This window comes from Mobula birostris, chromosome 18 (genome assembly GCF_030028105.1).
Source record: "Mobula birostris isolate sMobBir1 chromosome 18, sMobBir1.hap1, whole genome shotgun sequence".
In the NCBI taxonomy this organism is placed as follows: domain Eukaryota; kingdom Metazoa; phylum Chordata; class Chondrichthyes; order Myliobatiformes; family Myliobatidae; genus Mobula; species Mobula birostris.
The window spans coordinates 54625714-54646363 of NC_092387.1; the positions used below are offsets into that span (position 1 = coordinate 54625714).

General features: G+C 41.7%; 1 protein-coding gene across 10 annotated transcripts in view; it reads right to left on the minus strand.

Moving 5' to 3' along the window:
- kcnma1a (potassium large conductance calcium-activated channel, subfamily M, alpha member 1a) overlaps nucleotides 1-20650 on the minus strand; it is a 953094-nt gene that overhangs the window by 15629 nt on the left and 916815 nt on the right. For 6 of the 10 annotated variants that reach the window (XM_072282721.1, XM_072282719.1, XM_072282720.1 and 3 more), the window contains 2 exons: nucleotides 20278-20396; nucleotides 10389-11863 (listed from right to left, as the gene is read on the minus strand). In XM_072282721.1, the coding sequence (XP_072138822.1) occupies nucleotides 11596-11863; nucleotides 20278-20396 (387 nt within the window). In that variant the 3' untranslated portion in view covers nucleotides 10389-11595. Of the gene's footprint in view, nucleotides 1-6880; nucleotides 6883-10388; nucleotides 11864-20277; nucleotides 20397-20650 lie in introns of those variants that run through there. The other 4 variants (XM_072282725.1, XM_072282726.1, XM_072282727.1 and 1 more) reach the window with 3 other exon arrangements.

Genomic DNA, 20650 nt, shown 5'->3' on the forward strand with positions numbered 1-20650 from the left:
TATGACTGAATTGAGTGGAAACAGTGAGCCACAAGGTCCAGCTTAATCTTCGGGATAGTCACCCTCCAATGTGTCACGTCCCAGCCCCATTTGGCTACTTGAGAGAACAATTTATTGTTGAGAGTATGTAATAAGAAATAGATTAAGTTGGAGAGAGTCCAGAAGTTGTTCATGAGAATGATACTGGGAATGAAAGGGTTAATGTATGAGGAGTATGTGATAGCTCTGGGCCTGTACTCACTGGAGTTTAAAAGAATAATAGAGGATCTCATTGAGCCCTATCAAATATTGAAAAGCCTGGATTGAGTGGATGTGGAGAGGATGTTTCCAACAGTGGGAGAGCCTAGGACCAGAGAGCACAGCCTCAGAATACAAGGAACAGAGATGAAGAGGAATTACTTTTGCTAGAGGGAGAGAAATCTGTGGAATTCATTGCCACAGATGGCTGTGGGGGCCAAGTCATTGGGTATATTTAAATCGGATATTGATACAGCCTTATTTATTAAGGGTGTCAAAGGTTACGGGGAGGAGGCAGAAGAATAGGGTTGAGAGGGATAATAAGTCAACCATCATAGAATGTTGGAGCAAACTTGATGGGCTAAATGGCCTAATTCTACTCCTATGTCTTATGGGGTCTTATACTACCCGTGACTTCAATATTCACTTGCAAAGCAAATGCAAATGTACTTTGACAAAAGATAGCAAAATAAATGATAAAGCTGAGGGTCAAGTAAGTAGATGTGAACAATGCATTTTACTGGGATGGAATGAGTGTACCCTTTTCCAAACATGTACCTAAATGAGTGCAGGCCACCTTGATGACTAATTGGATTTCGCTTGTCCAGAAAGGGTGAGCGGATGGGACAATCTGTATCCTTGACAAGTTAAAAGAGCCCAGGAGCAACCACGAGAGCAGGAATGGAGCAGCTGGTCTTTCTTCCCAATGATACATGGATTACTCTTCTTAGTAATCCTGAAGAAGAGCTGCTCCAAGCACAGGGGGAATTGAAGTGGAATGATTCAGGCTAGTTGTTCCACTTGCCTCAGGAGACTCTAGGTCCTTCTCTGCCCTCCCAAGAAACAGCAGAAAATGCAGAAAAGCATCTAAAAGAAGACGTGCTTATGGTTTGCAATAATTGTTCTCATTGATATTGAGGGCAATGAAAATAACTTCAGTTCTCTCATGGGAGAAAAATACAATTCAGTCTTGAGCTGTGCTCTTTGCAACAGTTTGTGAGGAATTTTTTGAAGAGAGACTAGATGGGATGGGATTGTTGTCCTTGGAATGGAGGAGTCTGGGAGAGGACCTGAATGAAGTGAGAAGAACTATGAGGGGAATAGAAGGGGGAAACTGCTCCCCTAACCCATAACTGAGAACATAGAACAATACAATACAAGACAGGCACTTAAGCTCATGATGTTGTGCCAAACTATGACTCTTAATGTATCCAACCTTTCTTCCCTGCACGTTGACCATATCCTTCACTGCATATTCACGTGTCCATCTAAGAGTCCCTTAATGCCCCTGTGCTGGTTGCCTCTACCAGAACCCCTGGCGGCACATTCCGGGCCCTCACCACCCTCAGTGTGCCTGGCACATCTTCATTGTATTTCCAATGCTCCTACCCACTCACCCTAAATAAATGCCCACTAGAACTAGATAGATTGTATCTATGCTTCGCGTAACTTTAGAAACTCTATTAACTCTCTCCTTGACCTCTCACCTCTCTCTAGTGCCAGCTTGGCCGACCACTCTCTCGTCATAGCATATGTTCTCCAACCCAGAGAGCATCCTGGTCAACCTCTTCTGCATCCTCCCCATAATCTCCAGCCCTTCCTTTCATGAGGCGACTCAAGATAAATGCCATACTCCATCATTAAGGACCCTCACCATCCAGGACACGCCCTCTTCTCATTACTACCATCAGGATGGAGGTGCAGAAGCCTAATAGAACAGCTTCATCCATTCCACATCAGATTTCTGAATGGTCCATGAACACTACCTCACTATTTTTCTCTTTTTCCACTAATTATTTTTATATATTTCTTCTTGTAACTTATAATAATTTTGTGTGTACTGCATTGCATTACTGCAGCAAAACAAAAAGAATCACAACATATATCAGTGATAATGAACCTGATTTTGAGTCTAAAATTGAAACCTTTCAAATGTTGAACGGCTTAGAGAGAGTTGATATGGACAGGATGTTTCCAATAGTGGGAGAGCTTAGGACCAGACAGCACAGCCTCAGAATACAAGTATGTCCCTTTAATATAGAGATGAGGAGGAGTTTCTTTACCAGAAGATGGTGAATTCATGGAATTCATTGCCACAGATGGCCGTGAAGGCCAAGCCATTGGGTATATTTTAAAGAGAATTTAATAATTTCTTGATTAGTAAAGGCATCAAAGGTAACGGGATTGAATGGAATAATAAATCAACCATGATAGTCTTTACATGTCACCTTCCACGACCACAGCCTTATGCAATCCTAAAAGATGGAACTCAGGAAGCACATAAGTGGTCTGGGGATTAATTAGTTCTAGCATGAAGAATTAAAAAGATGGTTAAAGTGAAATGAAAGTGCCTAAATTTTGAAATGTTTTTTATGGTGGGGCACGTAGTGTTTGTAACAAGGAATTAGAAGTAGGAATACATGTGTAAAAATAAGGAACCAACAGGACCAGGACCAGATGCTCAGTTGTTTACATCAGTGACTCAACCCTGTTTGCTCCTCCCATTTGCATCCCAAGGGATGTCCTGATTTGCTCTGCAGGTCCCAAAATTGTTCCCACTGCTGTGTCCACCCAGAAAGCAGAGAGAGTGAGCCATAAATAAGGGGCGGCATGTTGTTACATTATGTTATTACAGCATCTGTGACCTGCTGTAATCATTGGAATAATCCCAGGGATCAAAGATTAACCTATGAGGAGCGTTTGATGGCTTTGTGCCTGTACTCACTTGGTGTTAGAAGAATGGGGCAGTGGATCTCATTGAAACCCTATAGATATTGAAAAGCTCTGATAGAGTAAACTGTATATTCCTTGTTTCCTCTGTAAACTCTGCCATTCCTTGGGATTCAACAGCTGTGGGGAGAGGGGGAGCCTAGTGCATGGGTAACAGCTTGTTCTCCATATCGTACTGCCCTAGTTTGTGTACTGGCTTGCGTATCACATTGGCAGCTAGGATGCAATACCATGGTTGACCCTGAACAGTGGAAAGCCTCCGATAGAATGGAGGTAGATAGGATGCTTCCTACAGTGGGGGAATCTAGAACCAGAGGACGCAGCCTCAAGATAAAAGGACGTTCCTTTAGAACAGAGATGAGGAGGAATTTCTTTAGCCAGAGGATGGTGAATCTGTAGAATTCATTGCCACAGATGACTGTTGAGGCCAAGTAATTGGCTATATTTGAGGTGGAGGTTTATCAGTTCGTGATTAGTAAGGACATCTGAGGTTAAGGGAAGAAGGCAGGAGAATGGGATAGAGAGGGATACTAAATCAGCCATAATGGAATGGTAGAGCAGACCTGATGAATTGAATAGCCTAATGTTGCTTCTATGTCTTATTTAGTCTGTAGCCTTCAATGCCTTGCCACACTGGAAGTCAGCATTATCTGGTCCATTGACCAAGAGGGGAAAATAAGCATGGATTACCCAAAGATTGCCAATGGTACAAAGCAAGGAAACTGAGATGTGAAAATGAAGCAAAGTGTCTGCTGAGAAAGATATAAAATTATGAAAGAGATAGATAAAATAGAGGCAGGAAAGTTGCTTCCACTGGTAATTGAGGCTAGAGCCAGGGGACATAGCCTCGAGATTTGGAGGGGTAGATTTAGGATAGAGAAGAGTTGGAGGGGGAACTGCTTTTCCCAGAGAATAGTCAATCTGTGGAATTCTCTGTGCAGAGAAGCAGTATTGGCTACTTCATTGAATATATCTAAAACACAGTTAGACAGATTTTTGCACAGCAAGGGAATTAAGGATTATGGGGAAAAAGGAGGTAAGTAAAGCTGAGTCCACGGCCAGATTACCCATGATTTTTTTGAATGGTGGAGCAGGTGAGACAGGTCAGATGGCCGACTCCTGATCCTATTTCTCATATTCTTATATAGGCAGGCGGAACAGGCAGGCAACTGGAAAATATGAGTCTATCCAACTTGAAGGATGTATATTTTTAGCTGGCAGGAAACTAGTACATACTGGTCTACAAAGAGATAACTTGATATGTAGCAGGTAATTAAGCAGTAGACACAAGAGACAACGGGTGCTGGAAATCTGGAGCAGCACATAAAGTGGTAGAGGTATCAGCAAGTCAGGCAGCATCTATGGAGGGAAATGTAGAGTTGGCTTTTTGGGTCAAAACTGGAAAGGAAGTGGGGAGATAACCAGTGTAAAATGGGAAGTAGTGGAGCAAGATACAGTAGCTGAATTCTGAGGGTCGTCATCTTGTCGTGGTGGAGAGGCTTGTAATTTCCTGAGATCCTGGAGTGATGGCGCCAGGACCTTAGCTGCTGGTAGGGTCACCCATGGTGGTAAGGTTCCAGACAAAGAGTGGTCCAACCAAGACCTCAGTGGTGGAGCTGGCAGAAGATGATGACACATCACAAAGGCAGTGAAGGCGGAGAAAGTGAAGGGTACCAAGTCATGCGTTCTGTGCTTCTGGACCCTGACTCCAATCTGTCAAGAACTGTATGGTGGCTGCCCATGCATCAGCCTCCCCACGTTAACCAAAGTCATGCACAAGTGTTCTCCATTAAGGCAATAACCCCTTAGCAGAACATCATACTTGAGTCGAGTAAGAGTAAATTGCAGGTTAGCCTCTACTTCAAGGAGGTGTGGTGCAATAAGTATGAAAGCTCTGTCATGAGCCTGAACAGAAAACAGAAAGTGTCTGAATGCAAGGAATCCTAAACTTGGCCCGGAACTTATACTCCACAGATTCATTAGACTGATTCCTGTCAGTGAGGAGCAATGAGGAAGATTGGTCCATTCTCATCAGTAAACTAAAACAATGAGGTGATACTGAGGGGTCTGGTCAGGGTACAAGATAGTTCAAAGTATCACTTTTGTCATTTTTTATTTGGAGATACAGCACGGTAACAGGCCCTTCTGGGGCAACGAGACCGTGCCGCAGGTTTACACCCCTGTGACATGATAATCTGCTAACCATTAGAATGTGTGGGGGGGGGGGGAACCAGAACACCTGGAGAAAATCCACATAGTCATGGAGAGAACAAACAAATTCCTTTCAGATAGCAGTGGAATTGAACCTGGGTAGCTGGTGCTGTATTAACGCTATGGCAACCGCTACGCCCCAGCCATACATTTTGGATTCAAGTCCTCCATTCATACTCATCTACAGCAATCACATTTCCTCATACTGCATATGTTCTTCAATGCTGTGGCATAAAAGGAGTATAGACAGGGTAAATGCAAGCAGGCTTTTTTCCCCTCAGGTTGGGTGAGACTAGAACTAGAGGTCACAAGTTAAGGGTGAAAGGTGAAATATTTAAAAGAAACGTGAGGAGTACCTTCTTCACTAAGAGGACGTTGTGAATTTGGAATGAATTGCCAGTGGAACTGGTGAATGCGGCTTCAATTCCAACATTTGAGAGAAGTGTGGATAAGTACAAGGGTAGAGGGCTATGGTCCAGATGTGGGTCATTGGGTCTAGACGGAGTAACCGTTCGGCAAGGACTAGGTACGCTTGTTTCTGAGCTGCAGTGTTCTATGACTCCATTTCACTTGCCCATCTACAGAGTATGGATAGGCTAGGACCTTTTTCCCTTGAATCACAGGAGGCCGAGGGGTGACCTTAAAACCATGAGGGTATACATCAGGTCACAGTCTTTTCCCAAGGTAGGGGAATCGAAAACTGGAGGATGTACGTTTAAGATGAAAGGGGTAAGATTTAGAAGAGTGGAGCAGAAACTTTCACACAGAGAATGTTGGATATATTGCACGTACTACATCTTTGTTCTTGATGGAACGAGCTGCCAGAGAAAGTTCTAGAGGCGGAATCAATGATTTAAAGACATTTGGACAGGTACATGTGTAAGAAAGGTTTCCCAGGGATATGTGCCATATGCGGGCAAATGGGACTAACTTGGATTGATCAGCATGGACGAGTTGGAGCTTGTGCAGTATAACTCTATGAAATAATTCTTAAATGTTGTCAGAGTATCTGCCTTTACCACATCTCCTTAGATATGAATGCCAGGGTTTAACCACCTACTGCAGGCAGCCAGATACCTGGGCAGTAATTGTCAGCGTAATGTAACAGTGGAGGCAGATCCAGAGATGGCAGGTGCTTATGTCTCCAAGGGTATTTCTTGTTCGGCTTCAGCGAGGCTTCACCTTGCAACTGATAAATATTAAGCAATGTAGAACTGCGTCCTATGCAATTTTAGCTGCTGGTGCAGGGGAGGCCAACTTGTAGTTCCTTCAGCATTGAGCAAATTTCCTTGTTCAGAAAGGATTAGTTTACTTTGGCATTTAATAGCTAGTTTAATTAGTTCAGCACAAAAGTAATGGCTGAAGGGCCACAAGAATGCAGCATCCATCATTAAGGACCCCCACCATCCAGGTACTGCTCTCTTCTTGCTGCTGCCATTGGGAAGAAGGTACAGGAGCTTTAGGTCCCACACCACTAGATTCAGGAACAGTTATTACACTTCAACCTTCAGGCTCCCGAACCAGAGTGGATAACTTCACTTATCTGAACCCTGAACAGATTTCACAACCTATGGGCTCACATTTAAGGACTCTACAAGTCAGTGTGCATGTATGTATGCATTTATTTATCATTGTTATGTATTAACAAGTTTGTCTTCTTTTTGCACATTTGTTATTTTTCAGTCTTTGTGTGTAGTTTTACCACTGATTGTATTGTATTTCTCTGTTCTACTGTGAATACCTGCAGAAAAATGAATCTCAGGGTAGTATATGGTAATATATACATACTTTGATAATAAATTTATTTTGAACAGTGAACATTTCCCAATTAAGTCATTTATTCAGCTTCAGAGCATTGCCATATTTTAAGAATGAGTACGCCCTCTTCACCTAGGAAAAGCACTCTTCCCATTGCTATCACCAAGGAGGAGATACAGGAGTCTGAAGACACACACTTGACATTTTAAGAGCAGCTTATTTCCCTCTGCCATCAGATTCCTGAATGGACAATGAACTCATGAACACTACCTCACTATTATTTTTTTTCTTTTTTTCCTTCTCTTTTAGCACTACTTATTTAATTTAGTCATAGATATATAGTAATTGTTAGTTTATTGTTACTATGTTTTGCAATATACTACTACCACAAAACAAATTTCATGATATATGCCAGTGATGCTAAACCTGATTCTAATTCTGAAAAATACACATCCCTAAAATTAGTTTGACCAAAGTTTCTTGGTAAGAAAGGATTTGTTTCATAACCCTGCTCTCCATCCCCACCACCAGAATGTAATGGGAAATAAATACAAAGAGACTGGGAAACAAAGTCACTAGAGTAAAAGCACAGATAAAGGGTGGTATTTCTTTCCTTTGCTTTGATTAGAATATGAAGCTTGTGAGAAACCATTTCCTGCTATGCTAACATTGAGCAAACAGGAGCGGGTTTAATTAGCCCTGCTGTGAGTCCACAGAATGCAGTAGGTCAGTGACAGGGGCAAGAAGAAATTCTTATTTCCCGTGCAGTCATCTGTAATGGCAGGTACCTGCTCAGTGTCTAGCATGCCTATATACACTTTGATCCCACAACTGTAAAAACACTGGAAAGTCTTATTTTGAGGGAGTGGGTGAAGGCATGGTGACAGTGGGCAAAAAGTCAAAGGGAAGTGGTATGTTGGTTGGGGGGGTTGTTAGCAACAATTCATTGATGGCTTTGAAGGAGTATTAGACTGTCAATTAGGTGGAGTATTAGTCTCTCTGGGACTCAGTTCCGTTCAGGTCTCAGTCAGAATCAGGTTTAATATCACTGGTATATGTCATGAAATTTGTTTATGGCAACAGAACATTGCAATACATAAACTATAAGATAATAAAATATGTGTGTGTGTATATATAAATATTTTTTTTTTCATTTTATTTATATAAGCAGTGCAAAAGGTGCAAAAAAATAGTGAGGTAGTGTACATGGGTTCAATACAGAAATCTTATGGCAGAGGGAAAGAAGCTGTTCCTAAAACAGTGAATGTGTGTCTTCAGGCTCCTGTACCCACTCCCGAATGGTAGCAATGAGAAGAGGACATATCCTGGGTGATGGGGGTCCTTAATGATGGATGCCACCTTTTTGTGATTTCACTGATTTAAAGGGGATCTGAGGAGAAACTTTCACACAGAGTAAGAAGTGTATATTACACATCCTACCCTTTTTTCTAAAGTAAACAAGCTGCCAGAGAACGCTGTAGAGGTGAGTGCAATAATTAAAAGACATTTGGACAGGTACATAGTTAGTGAAGTTTTTCATGGATATGGGCTATAAGCAGGCAAATTCTCTGTAGAGAAGCCTGGTTCAGATACCTTGGAAAGGTGGTCTCAGCAGCCTCACCTCTGTGTCAGATCCTCCTTGACCTCTCAAGTGTGCAATAAATAAACCTCATTAATAGTATAGCAGCAGAGCATGTGCTCTCTTGCTGACTAGCTCCAGCACACACTGTGTTAACCAATGTGAGAATGCTTCTCAGAAGGATTGGATGAGGAAAGAAAGTCCCTGAATCCTGCTATTTGTGTGTTTGTTGTGGAGAGGGTTCAGTTGATTTGCAGAGTAACCTGTTGGTCCTTGGCCTTGAATGGCCAAATGCTGTTGAAGAAACATGTCTGCTGAGGAATCTGGATGTCTAGAGGAGGTGGAGAGCATTACTGAGGGAGTACAGCACTGATAACGGTAATCAATGTCCCACTATATTTAATAACCTCACTAATCTAATCAGTACTTCTACAATACTGAGATTTAACTCTGGATTCCAAGGCTAGGAAGAGCGGTAACTTTAACATTTGCCACATGTTGTGAAATGTCAGATTTAGTTTCAACTGGTCTTTAGCCAGAAGATGATGGATTTGTGGAATTCATTGCCACAGGTGGCTGTGGAGGTAAAGTCATTGGGTATTTTGAAAGCGGAGGTTTTCAGGTTTCTTGATTAGTAAGGATAGCAAAGGTTATGGGGAGAGGGGAGGAGAATGGGATTGAGAGGAATAATTAATCATCTTTAATGGAATGGCAGAGCAGACACAATGAGCCACAAATAGCTGAATTCTGCTCCCATGTTTTATGATCTTAGAGCTCCACAGAGACCAAGACACCACAAACATTATTTTGCATATTGGCCATCTCAGATTTGAAGCAGGATCTATGATTGTGCTTATTTCAAATCTAAGATCTTTATCTCAAATCTGAGATGCAATCAAGAAGATCCCATCTCCTTGGAGATGGAGAAAGAATTAGGAAAGCTACTTCCTTTAGTATTTTACATCATTTTTAATCTCTGAATATTAGATATATTTAGTAGTTGCTAAAGATTTTTGACAGCGAGTAGAGCTGAGAGGGAGGGAAGAGGCAGAAAGGTTTGATTTATTTAGTCTCAATATCCAGTTAGTTCTTTGTTGTTCAGTTTATCAAGTTAACGCTTGAAATTCTGCTCCTGGTACATTATTTCACTAGTGTGTTTCCTTAGTTCCCACTAATTCTCCTAACAGACCCTTTATGCAGAGAAATTTTAATTTATATCAGACATGCAAAGTGTACAGTAACATCTACAACTTTGGTTTAAACATTGTTCAACTAAAGCAGAGCATACAAGTGGCTTCAAGGTAATGCTTGGTATCAGCGCAGGGTAGGAATGAAGCATCACTGGTTTGCTGGGCTTGCTGTGCAGCTCACACCTCTCCTGCAATGCTCTCATTCACACATTGCTGTATCCCATCCAGACCCCGCTCCCCCCTCCCCTTGACAATTCATGTCAGAATGCGCTGATACAGAATGACTGAGTCACCAAAAAACATCACTTTCAGCAGACCGAGAATTTTCAAGGAAGAATGGGAATAGATGTTAGCAAAACTGCTGTGCAAACAGGATGATTGATTGTTCAGCTAACATCAACACAAGAATCGGATGGTCCCGCCTGTTACCACAGAACAACGACGTGTATGACAGAATCTGCATACGGTGACAGATTCCAATGGGTCACAACGCAACCACATGAGCAGCTGGATGCCACATGCAAGGAAGAGAATGGGTATCGTGGAAACGGGGGAGGTGGGGTAGGTGGGGGGGGGGTCACATCTGTCACGGACAAAGCAGCAGCAGCAGACAGCTCGTTTCGGCCAGAAAGCATAAATAAACAAACACAAATTATCTGATCTGTTTTAAAAAAAAGTCTTTTTACTAAAATTTTAATTGACAAAATTTCACAAGGACAATGGAAAGAACCCACGGCACTTGCCGTATCATGCAAAACCATTGACAGTCATACCTTGGCTCATTCTAGTCATCCTTGTAGCACTTTAGAGAAAAAGTAAGTAAATATTCTAGGTAAGTTTACAATTTTCTTAAACTATCACATTTTGGTCTCAGGCCTTTCACTGTCGCTGTCCAAATGAACGGTAAAATATGTTAACAGAACAGGGTCAGTGAAAGGTGATTGGTAGTCTTTGAACCATAACACACACTCACTGGCAAACCCATGCTATGAAATAGCAGTATTGGAAACTATTAAATTTATATATAAAGCTTGCTTTACTGGATTGGGGGGAGAAGATAAAGGCACCGTACAAATCTCCCTAGAGAATCTGCACCCCACAAAACAAATGGACAGTGTGTCTATGACAGTTACACAAAAGTATGCTTAACAATTACTAACTGTGGAATGAAATGGCTACCATATAAAAATATCTGCCACACTATTATTACTTTCTGCCAACATTCATGTCACTACACCATCCTAGTAAAATATTATTGCAATTTTTCATCTTAGAAAAATGTAAAAATTAATTTAGAAAAAGTTCATCCATTTTCAGGGAGTAGAAGAAATCTAGTTGACAATGTAGCAGTCAGAGAGAGTAATGTTTTGCATGTCTGACTAAATTCTATTCATTATACCCTCCACCCCAATATTGTTCAGCTGTGTCTGCACTCAGAGTATTGAATTAGTCGCAATGTCATGAATTTAAAATGATCTGACTCCATTTCTAAGGTGGGAAGCAGTAACCACCTTCATAGGATTTGCCTCTGGATGCAAGCCATGTTTCAGTTTAAGATAATTATAAAAATCTTACCCTTTTCTGTACCCTAATGCTATGCATTAAAATAATTATTATGGTGCTCTGTGTAAACCATCAAACATTAAATAATTGCTTCAAATAATAATGTCAGTGCTTTCTGCAGAGAATTGATTGGTGTTGGATAATGATAGGCTCTTAGGTTCCTCTGGTTTGTTGCTGTTGTGCTGCGGGAATGGATATGATGAAATCTGTTGACAAACGCATGCATATAGACAAACATGTGCAGACATATATGATGCGGTCCGTAACAAAGGGAAGTTCGGCTCTGGGGAATGGACAAAGATGGACATTTACAAACATTCTCTGTCATCATTTAGCACGGTCATAGCAAGCTCTTTTGTCAATCACATACTTCTGCTTTTCCCGGGGATCCCTTGCCTTGTTGCGGTTTGGACGGTTGGTGGAAGATGGGGCTGAGTGCACAGACGAGCTTTTCTTACTGGAAGAGTGTGAGGAATGAGACGAGTGCGATACGCTGCCACGAGACTGGCCAGCATTGTGGTCAAATTGCATCAGGCAGAAGATCACATCCGTTGAGACAAGTTCAAACTCATAGGGTGGATTTGCGATTACATATCTGCAAAGGAAGAGTAAAATACAAATGATTTATGCCATCCATCTCAGGACTGCAGGATTTTAAAGTAAACCTAGCAAACAATTAGATTTTTAAAGTTCTGCTTATCTACAATGTTGTGTCTGAAGCTATGCATCAAAATGCATCATTCAAAAACTTCATTGCATTAATATTGCCCTCTACACGTTCTACCATTGGGGAGGAGGTACAGGAGACTGAAGACATGCGTTCATTGTTCTGGGAAAAGCTTCTTCCCCTCTGCCATTAAATTTCTGAATGGTCTGTGAACCCATGAGCACAGCCTTGCTATTTATTTTGTACCTTACAATCATTTTTATGTCTTATTGAAGTCACAAAACAACAAATTTCATGACAAATACCAGTGATAATGAACCTATTTTTTAATCAGATTATATTTGCATTAACAGAAACATAATTTTAAGCTGGGATATCCCATGCAATCAAGAACTATAACACGAGGAAATCTGCAGATGCTAGAATTTCAAGCAACACACATAAAAGTTGCTGGTGAACACAGCAGGCCAGGCAGCATCTCTAGGAAGAGGTACAGTCGAAGTTTCGGGCTGAGACCCTTCGTCAGGACTAACTGAAAGAAGAGCTAGTAAGAGATTTGAAAGTGGGAGGGGGAGGGGGAGATCCGAAATGATAGGAGAAGACAGGAAGAGGAGGGATGGAGCCAAGAGCTGGACAGGTGATTGGCAAAAGGGATATGAGAGGATCATGGGACAGGAGGCCTAGGGAGAAAGAAAGGTGGAGGGAAGCCCAGAGGATGGACAAGGGGTATAGTGAGAGGGACAGAGGGAGAAAAAGGAGAGAGAGAAAAAGAATGTGTGTATATAAATAAATAACGGCTGGGGTACGAGGGGGAGGTGGGGCATTAGCAGAAGTTTGAGAAATCAATGTTAATGCTATCAGGTTGGAGGCTACCCAGACGGAATATAAGGTGTTGTTCCTCCAACCTGAGTGTGGCTTCATCTTTACAGTAGAGGAGGCCGTGGGTAGACATATCAGAATGGGAATGGGACGTGGAATTAAAATATGTGGCCACTGGGGAGCACCGGACGCAGTATATCACCCCAGCTGACTCACAGGTGAAGTTTCGCCTCACCTGGAAGAACTGTCTGGGGCCCTGAATGGTGGTGAGAGAGGAAGTGTAAGGGCATGTGTAGCACTTGTTCCGCTTACAAGGATAAGTGCCAGGACGGAGACCGGTGTGGAAGGATGGGTGGGACGAATGGACAAGGGAGTCGCGTAGGGAGCGATCCCACTGTACCTCTTCTTAGAGAGCTTCCTGGCCTGCTGCGTTCACCAGCAACTTTTATGTGTGTTGCAATCAAGAACTATATTAGTTTAGACTGACTATTAGTAATCTCCTTTATCTTTAATGGAGTGACATGGTGAAAACCATCATTTAAGTGGCACAGTACTGCGAATGATTGAGCCACTGCCTCTTAGTGCCAATGATCTGGGTGCTATACCGACCCTGGGTGCTGTGTGTTTGTGTGTTCTCCTTGTGACTGTAAGGGTTTTCTCAAGATGTTCTGTTTCTCTCCCACATTTCAAAGTCACGTGGGTTGGTAGGTTAATCGGTGATTATAATTTGTCCCTAGTATATGAGTGAGTTGGAGGGTGGAGGGAGAGATTGGTGAGAATTTGCTATAAGAGCAGGACTGGAGTAAATAGCTTGGCACAGACTCACTGGGCTGAGGGATCTCTTTCCACTACTGAGTTTATTGAGCACTTTCCAAACTCAAAGTAAATTTATTATCAGATTACTTATGTGTTACCATATACTGCCTTGAAATTCATTTTACTTCCATTTTTACAAGATGATCTGCCTAGAAAACTTGAGAATAAATAAAAATTCTTCAATCATGTAGCAGCAGTTAACTTCAAGTATCACGGATTTTGGAGCTGTTCATTTATTTATGAACTCAGAAATAGCACCATCCTACTTAATTAAGGTGCCGATTTAGACATAGCTACCAAATGTTGCGAGCCTAGACAGAGTGGATATCGAGAGGATGTTTATATTAGTGTGAGAACCTCTGGCCAGAGGGTCCTAGATTCTCAGCGTCAGTAGACAAGGACATCCCTTAAGAACATGGATGAGGAGGATTGCTTTTTGCCAGCAGATAGTGAATCTGTGGAGTTCATTGCCAAAGACAGCTGTGGAGGCCAAGTCATTGGGTATATTTAAAGTGGATGTTGATGGGTTCTTGATTAGAAAGGGTGTCAAAGGTTATGGAGAGAAAGTAGGAGAATAGAGTTGAAAGGGAAAATAAATCAGCCATGATCAAATGGCAGAGCGGACTTGCTAGATTGAATGGGCTTATTCTGCTTGAATGTCTATGGCCTTATGGACAGTGGTGCAAAGAGACCTTGTTTCAAAGCGAAGTGGGCAAGTGGGCCCTTAAACAGAGTCATTGAGATGTCTCTTCCTTGGTTCCCACAAGCTACTGGACATTGCAGTGACTTAACGAGCGGGTACATAGGCAGTATATTGTGGTCATCTCACATGCCCAAAATGAGTCACAGGCCATTTATGACGGAAATGTGAAATTCCTTCAGTCAGAGAACGGTGGTGAATATTCAGAATTCTCCTCTTGAAAGCGCTGTGAATGTTCTGTATCCAATTGCATTTAAAACTGTCGTTGATAGATTTCTGGATAGTAGCGAAATTCAGGGAATATGGGAATAGACATGAAAATGGTATTGCACAGTCTGCTCAGACTCGGACACTGGGAGAATAAATAAGACCAAGATTGGTCAGAGGATAGAGACAATCAGATGCTCTATTGGAGAATAAAAGAATCTGCCCTCTGAATGATAGCTTTAAAAATGGTATGTGTGCACCGCTTAATGGAATAAACTGAAACAATTCAGACTGTAAACAATAAGAAATAATAGTAGACTACAATGTGGATTTGAATACTTGGCTAATTTTGTCTTTGTATCTTGAGCATGAGCAGAACAGAAACTTTAAAGTTATGACTGGTGGTGGATACACCCATCTTCTGGATTTGGTGATCAGCTTAATGTTCCTTTACTCCCTTTGATAGTGGATGGGAAGGTGAAAATCAATCCTAAATCTGACATTGCATAAAATTCAGATCCCACCGGAAGCCCTCACTCATCCATTCTTCCCATCTCTGAGTAAATTTCGGGAGCTCCAGTAGATATCCCTGTAGTAGACTGCCAATGAATTCATACAAACCGCTTAGCTCCAGGATGCTGGAATTTCTCCTGGTATTTACTACATCATGTTGTCGTAGGTTATGATTGGACTTGTTAGGATGCGGACCTGGGCTGAGAAGTGGCAGATAGAGTTCAAACCCGAAAAGTGAGAAGTGATTCACTTTGGAAGGTCGAACTTGAAGGCAGAGTACAGTGCAAGTTAAGAGGGTAGTTAAGGTAGTTAGTGTGTTGGCCTTCATTAATCGGGGTAGTGCATTCAACAGCCGTGAGATAATTTTGCAGCTTTATAAAACCCTGGTTAGACCACATTTGGAATATTGTGCAAGAAGGCATAATTTTAAAATGATTAGAAGAAAGTATGGGGGGATGTCAGGGGTAGGTTTTTTTAAACTGAGAGTGGTGAGTTCATGCAATGTGCTGCCATGGGTAGTGATAGAGGCAGATACATTAGGGACATTTAAGAGACTCTTAAATGGAAGCGTTGTGGGAGTGAAGAGTTAGATTGATCTTGGAGTAGTTTAAAAGTACAAAGTTCAAATTCATATTTTAACCTTAAGATTCATCTTCTTGCAAACACTCACAAAACAAAGAAACACGATAGAATTTACTGAAACACACACACAGGACCATTACGTATCCAATTTGCAAAGAGGTCAAATCGCGCATATAGTAAAAAAAAAAGTACTATAAATAAAAGTACAGGGTATTTGAACTGCAGAATCCTGAAAGTGAGTCCACAGCTGCACAGCCCCTTCAGCACTGAGGCGAGTGAGTCCCAGTGGCTGCAGGGTAACAACTGCTTCTGAACTTGGCGGCGTGGGACCCAAGACTCCTGCACCTCCCTGCCGACTGTAGTAGCAGGAAGAGAGGAAGGCTGGTGAAACGCAGGCAGACGTCATTAAACACCTGTTCATTTTCTGCTGTTGTCCTCGGCAATTGTAATCTTGCTTAAGTGCTTCAATCAGCGTGGACTGATTGTGGGTTCATCTTCTGCTATTAGGCCTGGACGCAGCATCCACCCTGGCCATACCTGCACTCTCGGGAGTCCAGTTCATAGAATCCCTCAGGAGATTGCAAAAGTACCAGATCGTTTAGCTGGTTCAAAAGTACATCTTTAAAAGGTAAATTACAGGCTGCAGACTGCACCAATTGCAATTCAGAAGTGTATCTACTAGAGTATCTAGTTTTCTGAGCTGTCTTCTAAAGGTTGCTGTTGGTTGCTGGCACCAAGTTGGCACAACATTGTGGGCTGAAGGATCTATACTGTACTCTTCTACATTATATGAATGCTTTTGCAATTAATTTTGCTTTTCTGTTAAACCAAACATGAATGACCCCTGACATTATTTGTCACCACAAAAGTAAATTCCAAATATCTAAATGCACTATTGCTGATTGTGTTTTTACAGAAGAAATGGACAGTCTAGCTGCTTCCTACACTTGAATTGTCTCAATAATTGACTGGAAACAAACTACTGGAGAAACGCAATGGGTCGAGCAGCATCTGTGAAGGCACACGAATTGTCAGCACTTTGGATCACAGTGCCTGCATTACGGTTAGCAATTCCTTTACCCTCCATGGGTACTGCTTGATCTGCTTAGCTCACCCAGCATTTTCTTTCTTTCTCCAGACTCCAGCATCTGAAGTCTCTTGTGTCTCCAGTAATTGGGCTTCTTTTTGGTGGCTTACCCACGAAGTGAAATTCCAAGTTAAGACAAGACACTCACGATTTGCAGGTCTGAGATTTCTCTCACATAAGCACTGTTGCTTAGATCCTAACTTTGAAACATCATCCAATTCTGCTCCTTTCTTAGTTCATATCCTGTTTCCTGCTGAAGTTCTCCATGTATCTTTTTTTGCCCAAGATATAACTATTCACTCTTCCAGCCATCTAACCTTTTCTTTCCTGTATAAATATGTCCATTTAAAGTTTTGCTTTCTAATATTAAACTACTCAAAAAATCTTCATCATTCATGGGCATTGACAACCCCCCTCCCCCCTCCACCACTAGCTTCCAGTTTGATAGTCGAAATCTAGAAAGTCAACATAAAACCTGCAGATGCTGGAAATCTGAAAAATATAAACAGAAATTGCTGAAGAACTCAGCATCTGAAGAGAGAACATTTCAGGTTGAAGACCTGTGATTAGGACTCTGATGAAGAGCCTTCAAACTAAAGCCTTAACTGTTTTCCCTGCCACAAATGTTACCTGATCTGCTTTTTTTTTAAACAGCATTTTCTGTTTTTGTATCAAAATCCTTATACTTGCCTAGTTCATGACCATTACTTCCTCTCCCCCCTGTATTTTGGTCCAATAATACTTATGTTAAAATTGCCTTAGTACGTTTTATTAAATTGGCGCACAATATAATTGCATACTTTTCTGCTCTAGGGTTTAAGATAGTGCCAATTTCAATATGGTTATGCTCTTGAGAAACAAGATATTCCTTAGACTTGACATTCTTGCTGAATTTGTGCTCAGTCAGAAGCACTCGGGGTAGTTTCACCTTTTCACAATACTGTGTACTGGAGTTAGGCCTGGGCAATTCCTACCGACTCATGCAAGATGAATTTTTTTGCCGAAATTAAGTTAGGTAAACATTTGAAAGGGTTTTATTTAAATAAATATGGGCTGGTCACACACTTCCCATGACATTTATGTTAGATAGTGTGGTAAGCAAGGCACCTTGCCTTTAATAGTTGGGGCACTGTCTTCAAAAGTCAGGGAGTTAAGCTGTAGCTCTGTAAAACTCTGGTTTGGCTGCATCTTGAATTCTGGTCCCCACACTATAGGAAGAATGCAGAGATTTGGAGAGAGTGCAAGAGAGTTTCACAAGAATGATGCTGGGAATGAAAGGATGTTTCTCACGGAAGGGGAGTCTAGGACAAGAGGGCACAGTCTCGGGATAGAGGGGCATCCATTTAAAACAGAGATGCGGAGAAATTTCTTTAGCCAGAGGGTGGTGAATTTGTGAAATTTGTTACCACGGACAGCTGTGGAGGCCAGGTCGTTGGGTGTACTAAAGGCAGATCTTGATCGGTTTTTGATTGGACGTGGCATCAAAGGTTACAGGGAGAATGCCAGGGAATGGGGTTGAGGAGGGGAGCAAAAAGATCAGCCATGATTGAATGATGGAGCAGACTCAATGGGCCAAATGGCCTAATTCTGCTCCCATGTCTTATGGTCTTATGGAAAAGGTTAATATATGAGGAGCATTTGATGGCTCTGTGTCTGTATTCGCTGGAATTTAGAAGTTTGGGGGGGGCGGATCTCATTGAAAGGTACCAAATATTGAAAGGCGTAGAGTGGATGTGTGGGAGAATCTATGACCAGAGGGCAAAACCTTAGAATAAAAGGACATCCTTTAGGGTAGAGATAAGGAGGAATTTCTTTAGCCAGAGGGTGGTAAATTTGTGGAATTCATTGCCACAAATTCCTCTGGAGGCCAAATCATTGGGTATATTTAAAGCGGATGCAGGTAGGTTCTTGATTAGTAAGGATGTCAAAGCTACAGGGAAAAGGCAAGAGAGTGAAGTTGAGAGGGACAATAAATCAGCCATGATGAAATGGAAGATCAGAATTGATGGGCTGAATAACCTAATTTTGCTCCTTTATCTTATAGACTTAGGTTCATCAGGATGCTGCCTGGATTAGAGGGCATAAGATAAGACAATAAAATCATAAGATATAGGAGCAGAATTTGGCCATTTGGCCCATTGCATCTGCTCCGCCATTTCACCATGGCTGATCCAAGTTTCCTCTCAGCCCCAATTTTCTGCCTTCTCCCTGTATCCCTTCATTCCCTGATCAATCAAAAATTTATCAGCCTCTGCCCTAAATATACATAAAGACTTGGCCTCCACAGCTGCCTGTGGCCAGGAATTCCACTCTCAGGCTAAAGAAATTCCTCCTCATCTCCGTTCTAAAAAGATGCCCCTCTATTCTGAGGCTGTGTCTTCTGGTCTTAGACTCTCCCACCATAGGAAACATCCTCTCCACATCCACTCTATTAAGGCCTTTCGCCATTCGATAGGTTTCAATGAGGTCACCCCTCAATCTTCGGAATTCTAGCGAATACAGGCCCAGAGCCATCAAACACTCTTCATATGACAAGCCATTCAATCCTGGAATCATTTTCATAAACCTCCTTTGAACTCAGTTTCACCACATCCTTTCTAAGATAAGGGGCCCAAACCTGCTCACAATGCTTTAAGTGAGGCCTCACCAAAGTTTCAACATTACATCCTTGCTTTTATGTTCTAGTCCTCTTGAAATGAATACTTACATTGCATTTGCCTTCCTCACCCCAGACTCAACCTGCAAATTAACACTTAGGGAATCCTGTAAAGGACTCCCAAGTCCTTTTGCCCCTCCATTATTTTTTTGTATTTTCTCACCATTTAGAAAATAGTCAACCATTTCATTTCTTCTACCGAAGTGCATGACCCTACACTTCCCAACACTGAGGAGGTGGGACAAACTTCAGCTGATTTCTCTGGAGTAGCACAGGCTGAATGGGAGAGCTGATAGAAGTTTATAAAATTACAAGAGATACAGATTATGATGGACAGTCAGTATTTTTTTGCACCCCCAAGTTTGTAATAGTGACGGCATGCATTTAAGATGAAAGGAGATGTTTGGTAAAGTTTATTTTACACATACAGGTGTCTGGAATGTGCTGCCAGACCTTTGCCAGAGGCAGATATGACACACACACATGAATATGCAGAGAATGGATGGATATGGACCATGTGCAGGCGGGAGGACTTAGGTGTCATTAGCTTAAATAGTTTGCCACAACACCATTGAACAAATTTCACATCACATACCTCAGGGTAATAAATCTGATTCTGAAACTCAGTCTGAAATATTGACTCAACATTCTGCTTCACAGATGTTGACTTGATGAGTTCCTCCAGCATTTTTTGTGTGTTGCTCAGGATTTCCAGCATCTACAGAATCTCTTGTGTTTGTAACCCAGAGGCCTGTTCTTGTGCTGTACTCTTCTTTGTTCTAAGTCATTGAAGCTGAGTGTAGCTATTTTAGTGACGGAAAAAGTGGAAAGTATTTTCAATCCATTCACTATGTCAATTGAGAAGCAAACGAAATCCAGCGAGATGTATCAATGTGTGTGATTGAGGGAAATTAACAAACAGTCTTCCTACAGAGGAATTCTGAGAAGCTTGTACTACTTACCGCTTGGTACACTGACTTTGTGTACGCATATGTGCGTCTCGCAGTCGGTATATTCCAAAGCACAGCATGTTATAGGTTTTCAAGGCCTTGCAGAACAGGTCTCCATAGCAGCCACCATCCTGGGGCAAAAATAAAATGGAATGAAGTTATCAGCAATGCTTCCTGAGCAACTTTGGTCTCAGTCCAAAAGTACAACACTGAAAGGTTGGAAGGAATAGAAATATCTCAAGTGTAAAACAAAATAATTTCTTTAACACATTTGTAGCATAGGTTTACAAAAATGAGACCTAGATTCTAAGAAAATATGAGGTGAGATTTTTGTCTTAATCTTTTGAAAGAAAGGGTGCATTGCTGACAAAGCCAGTATTTACTG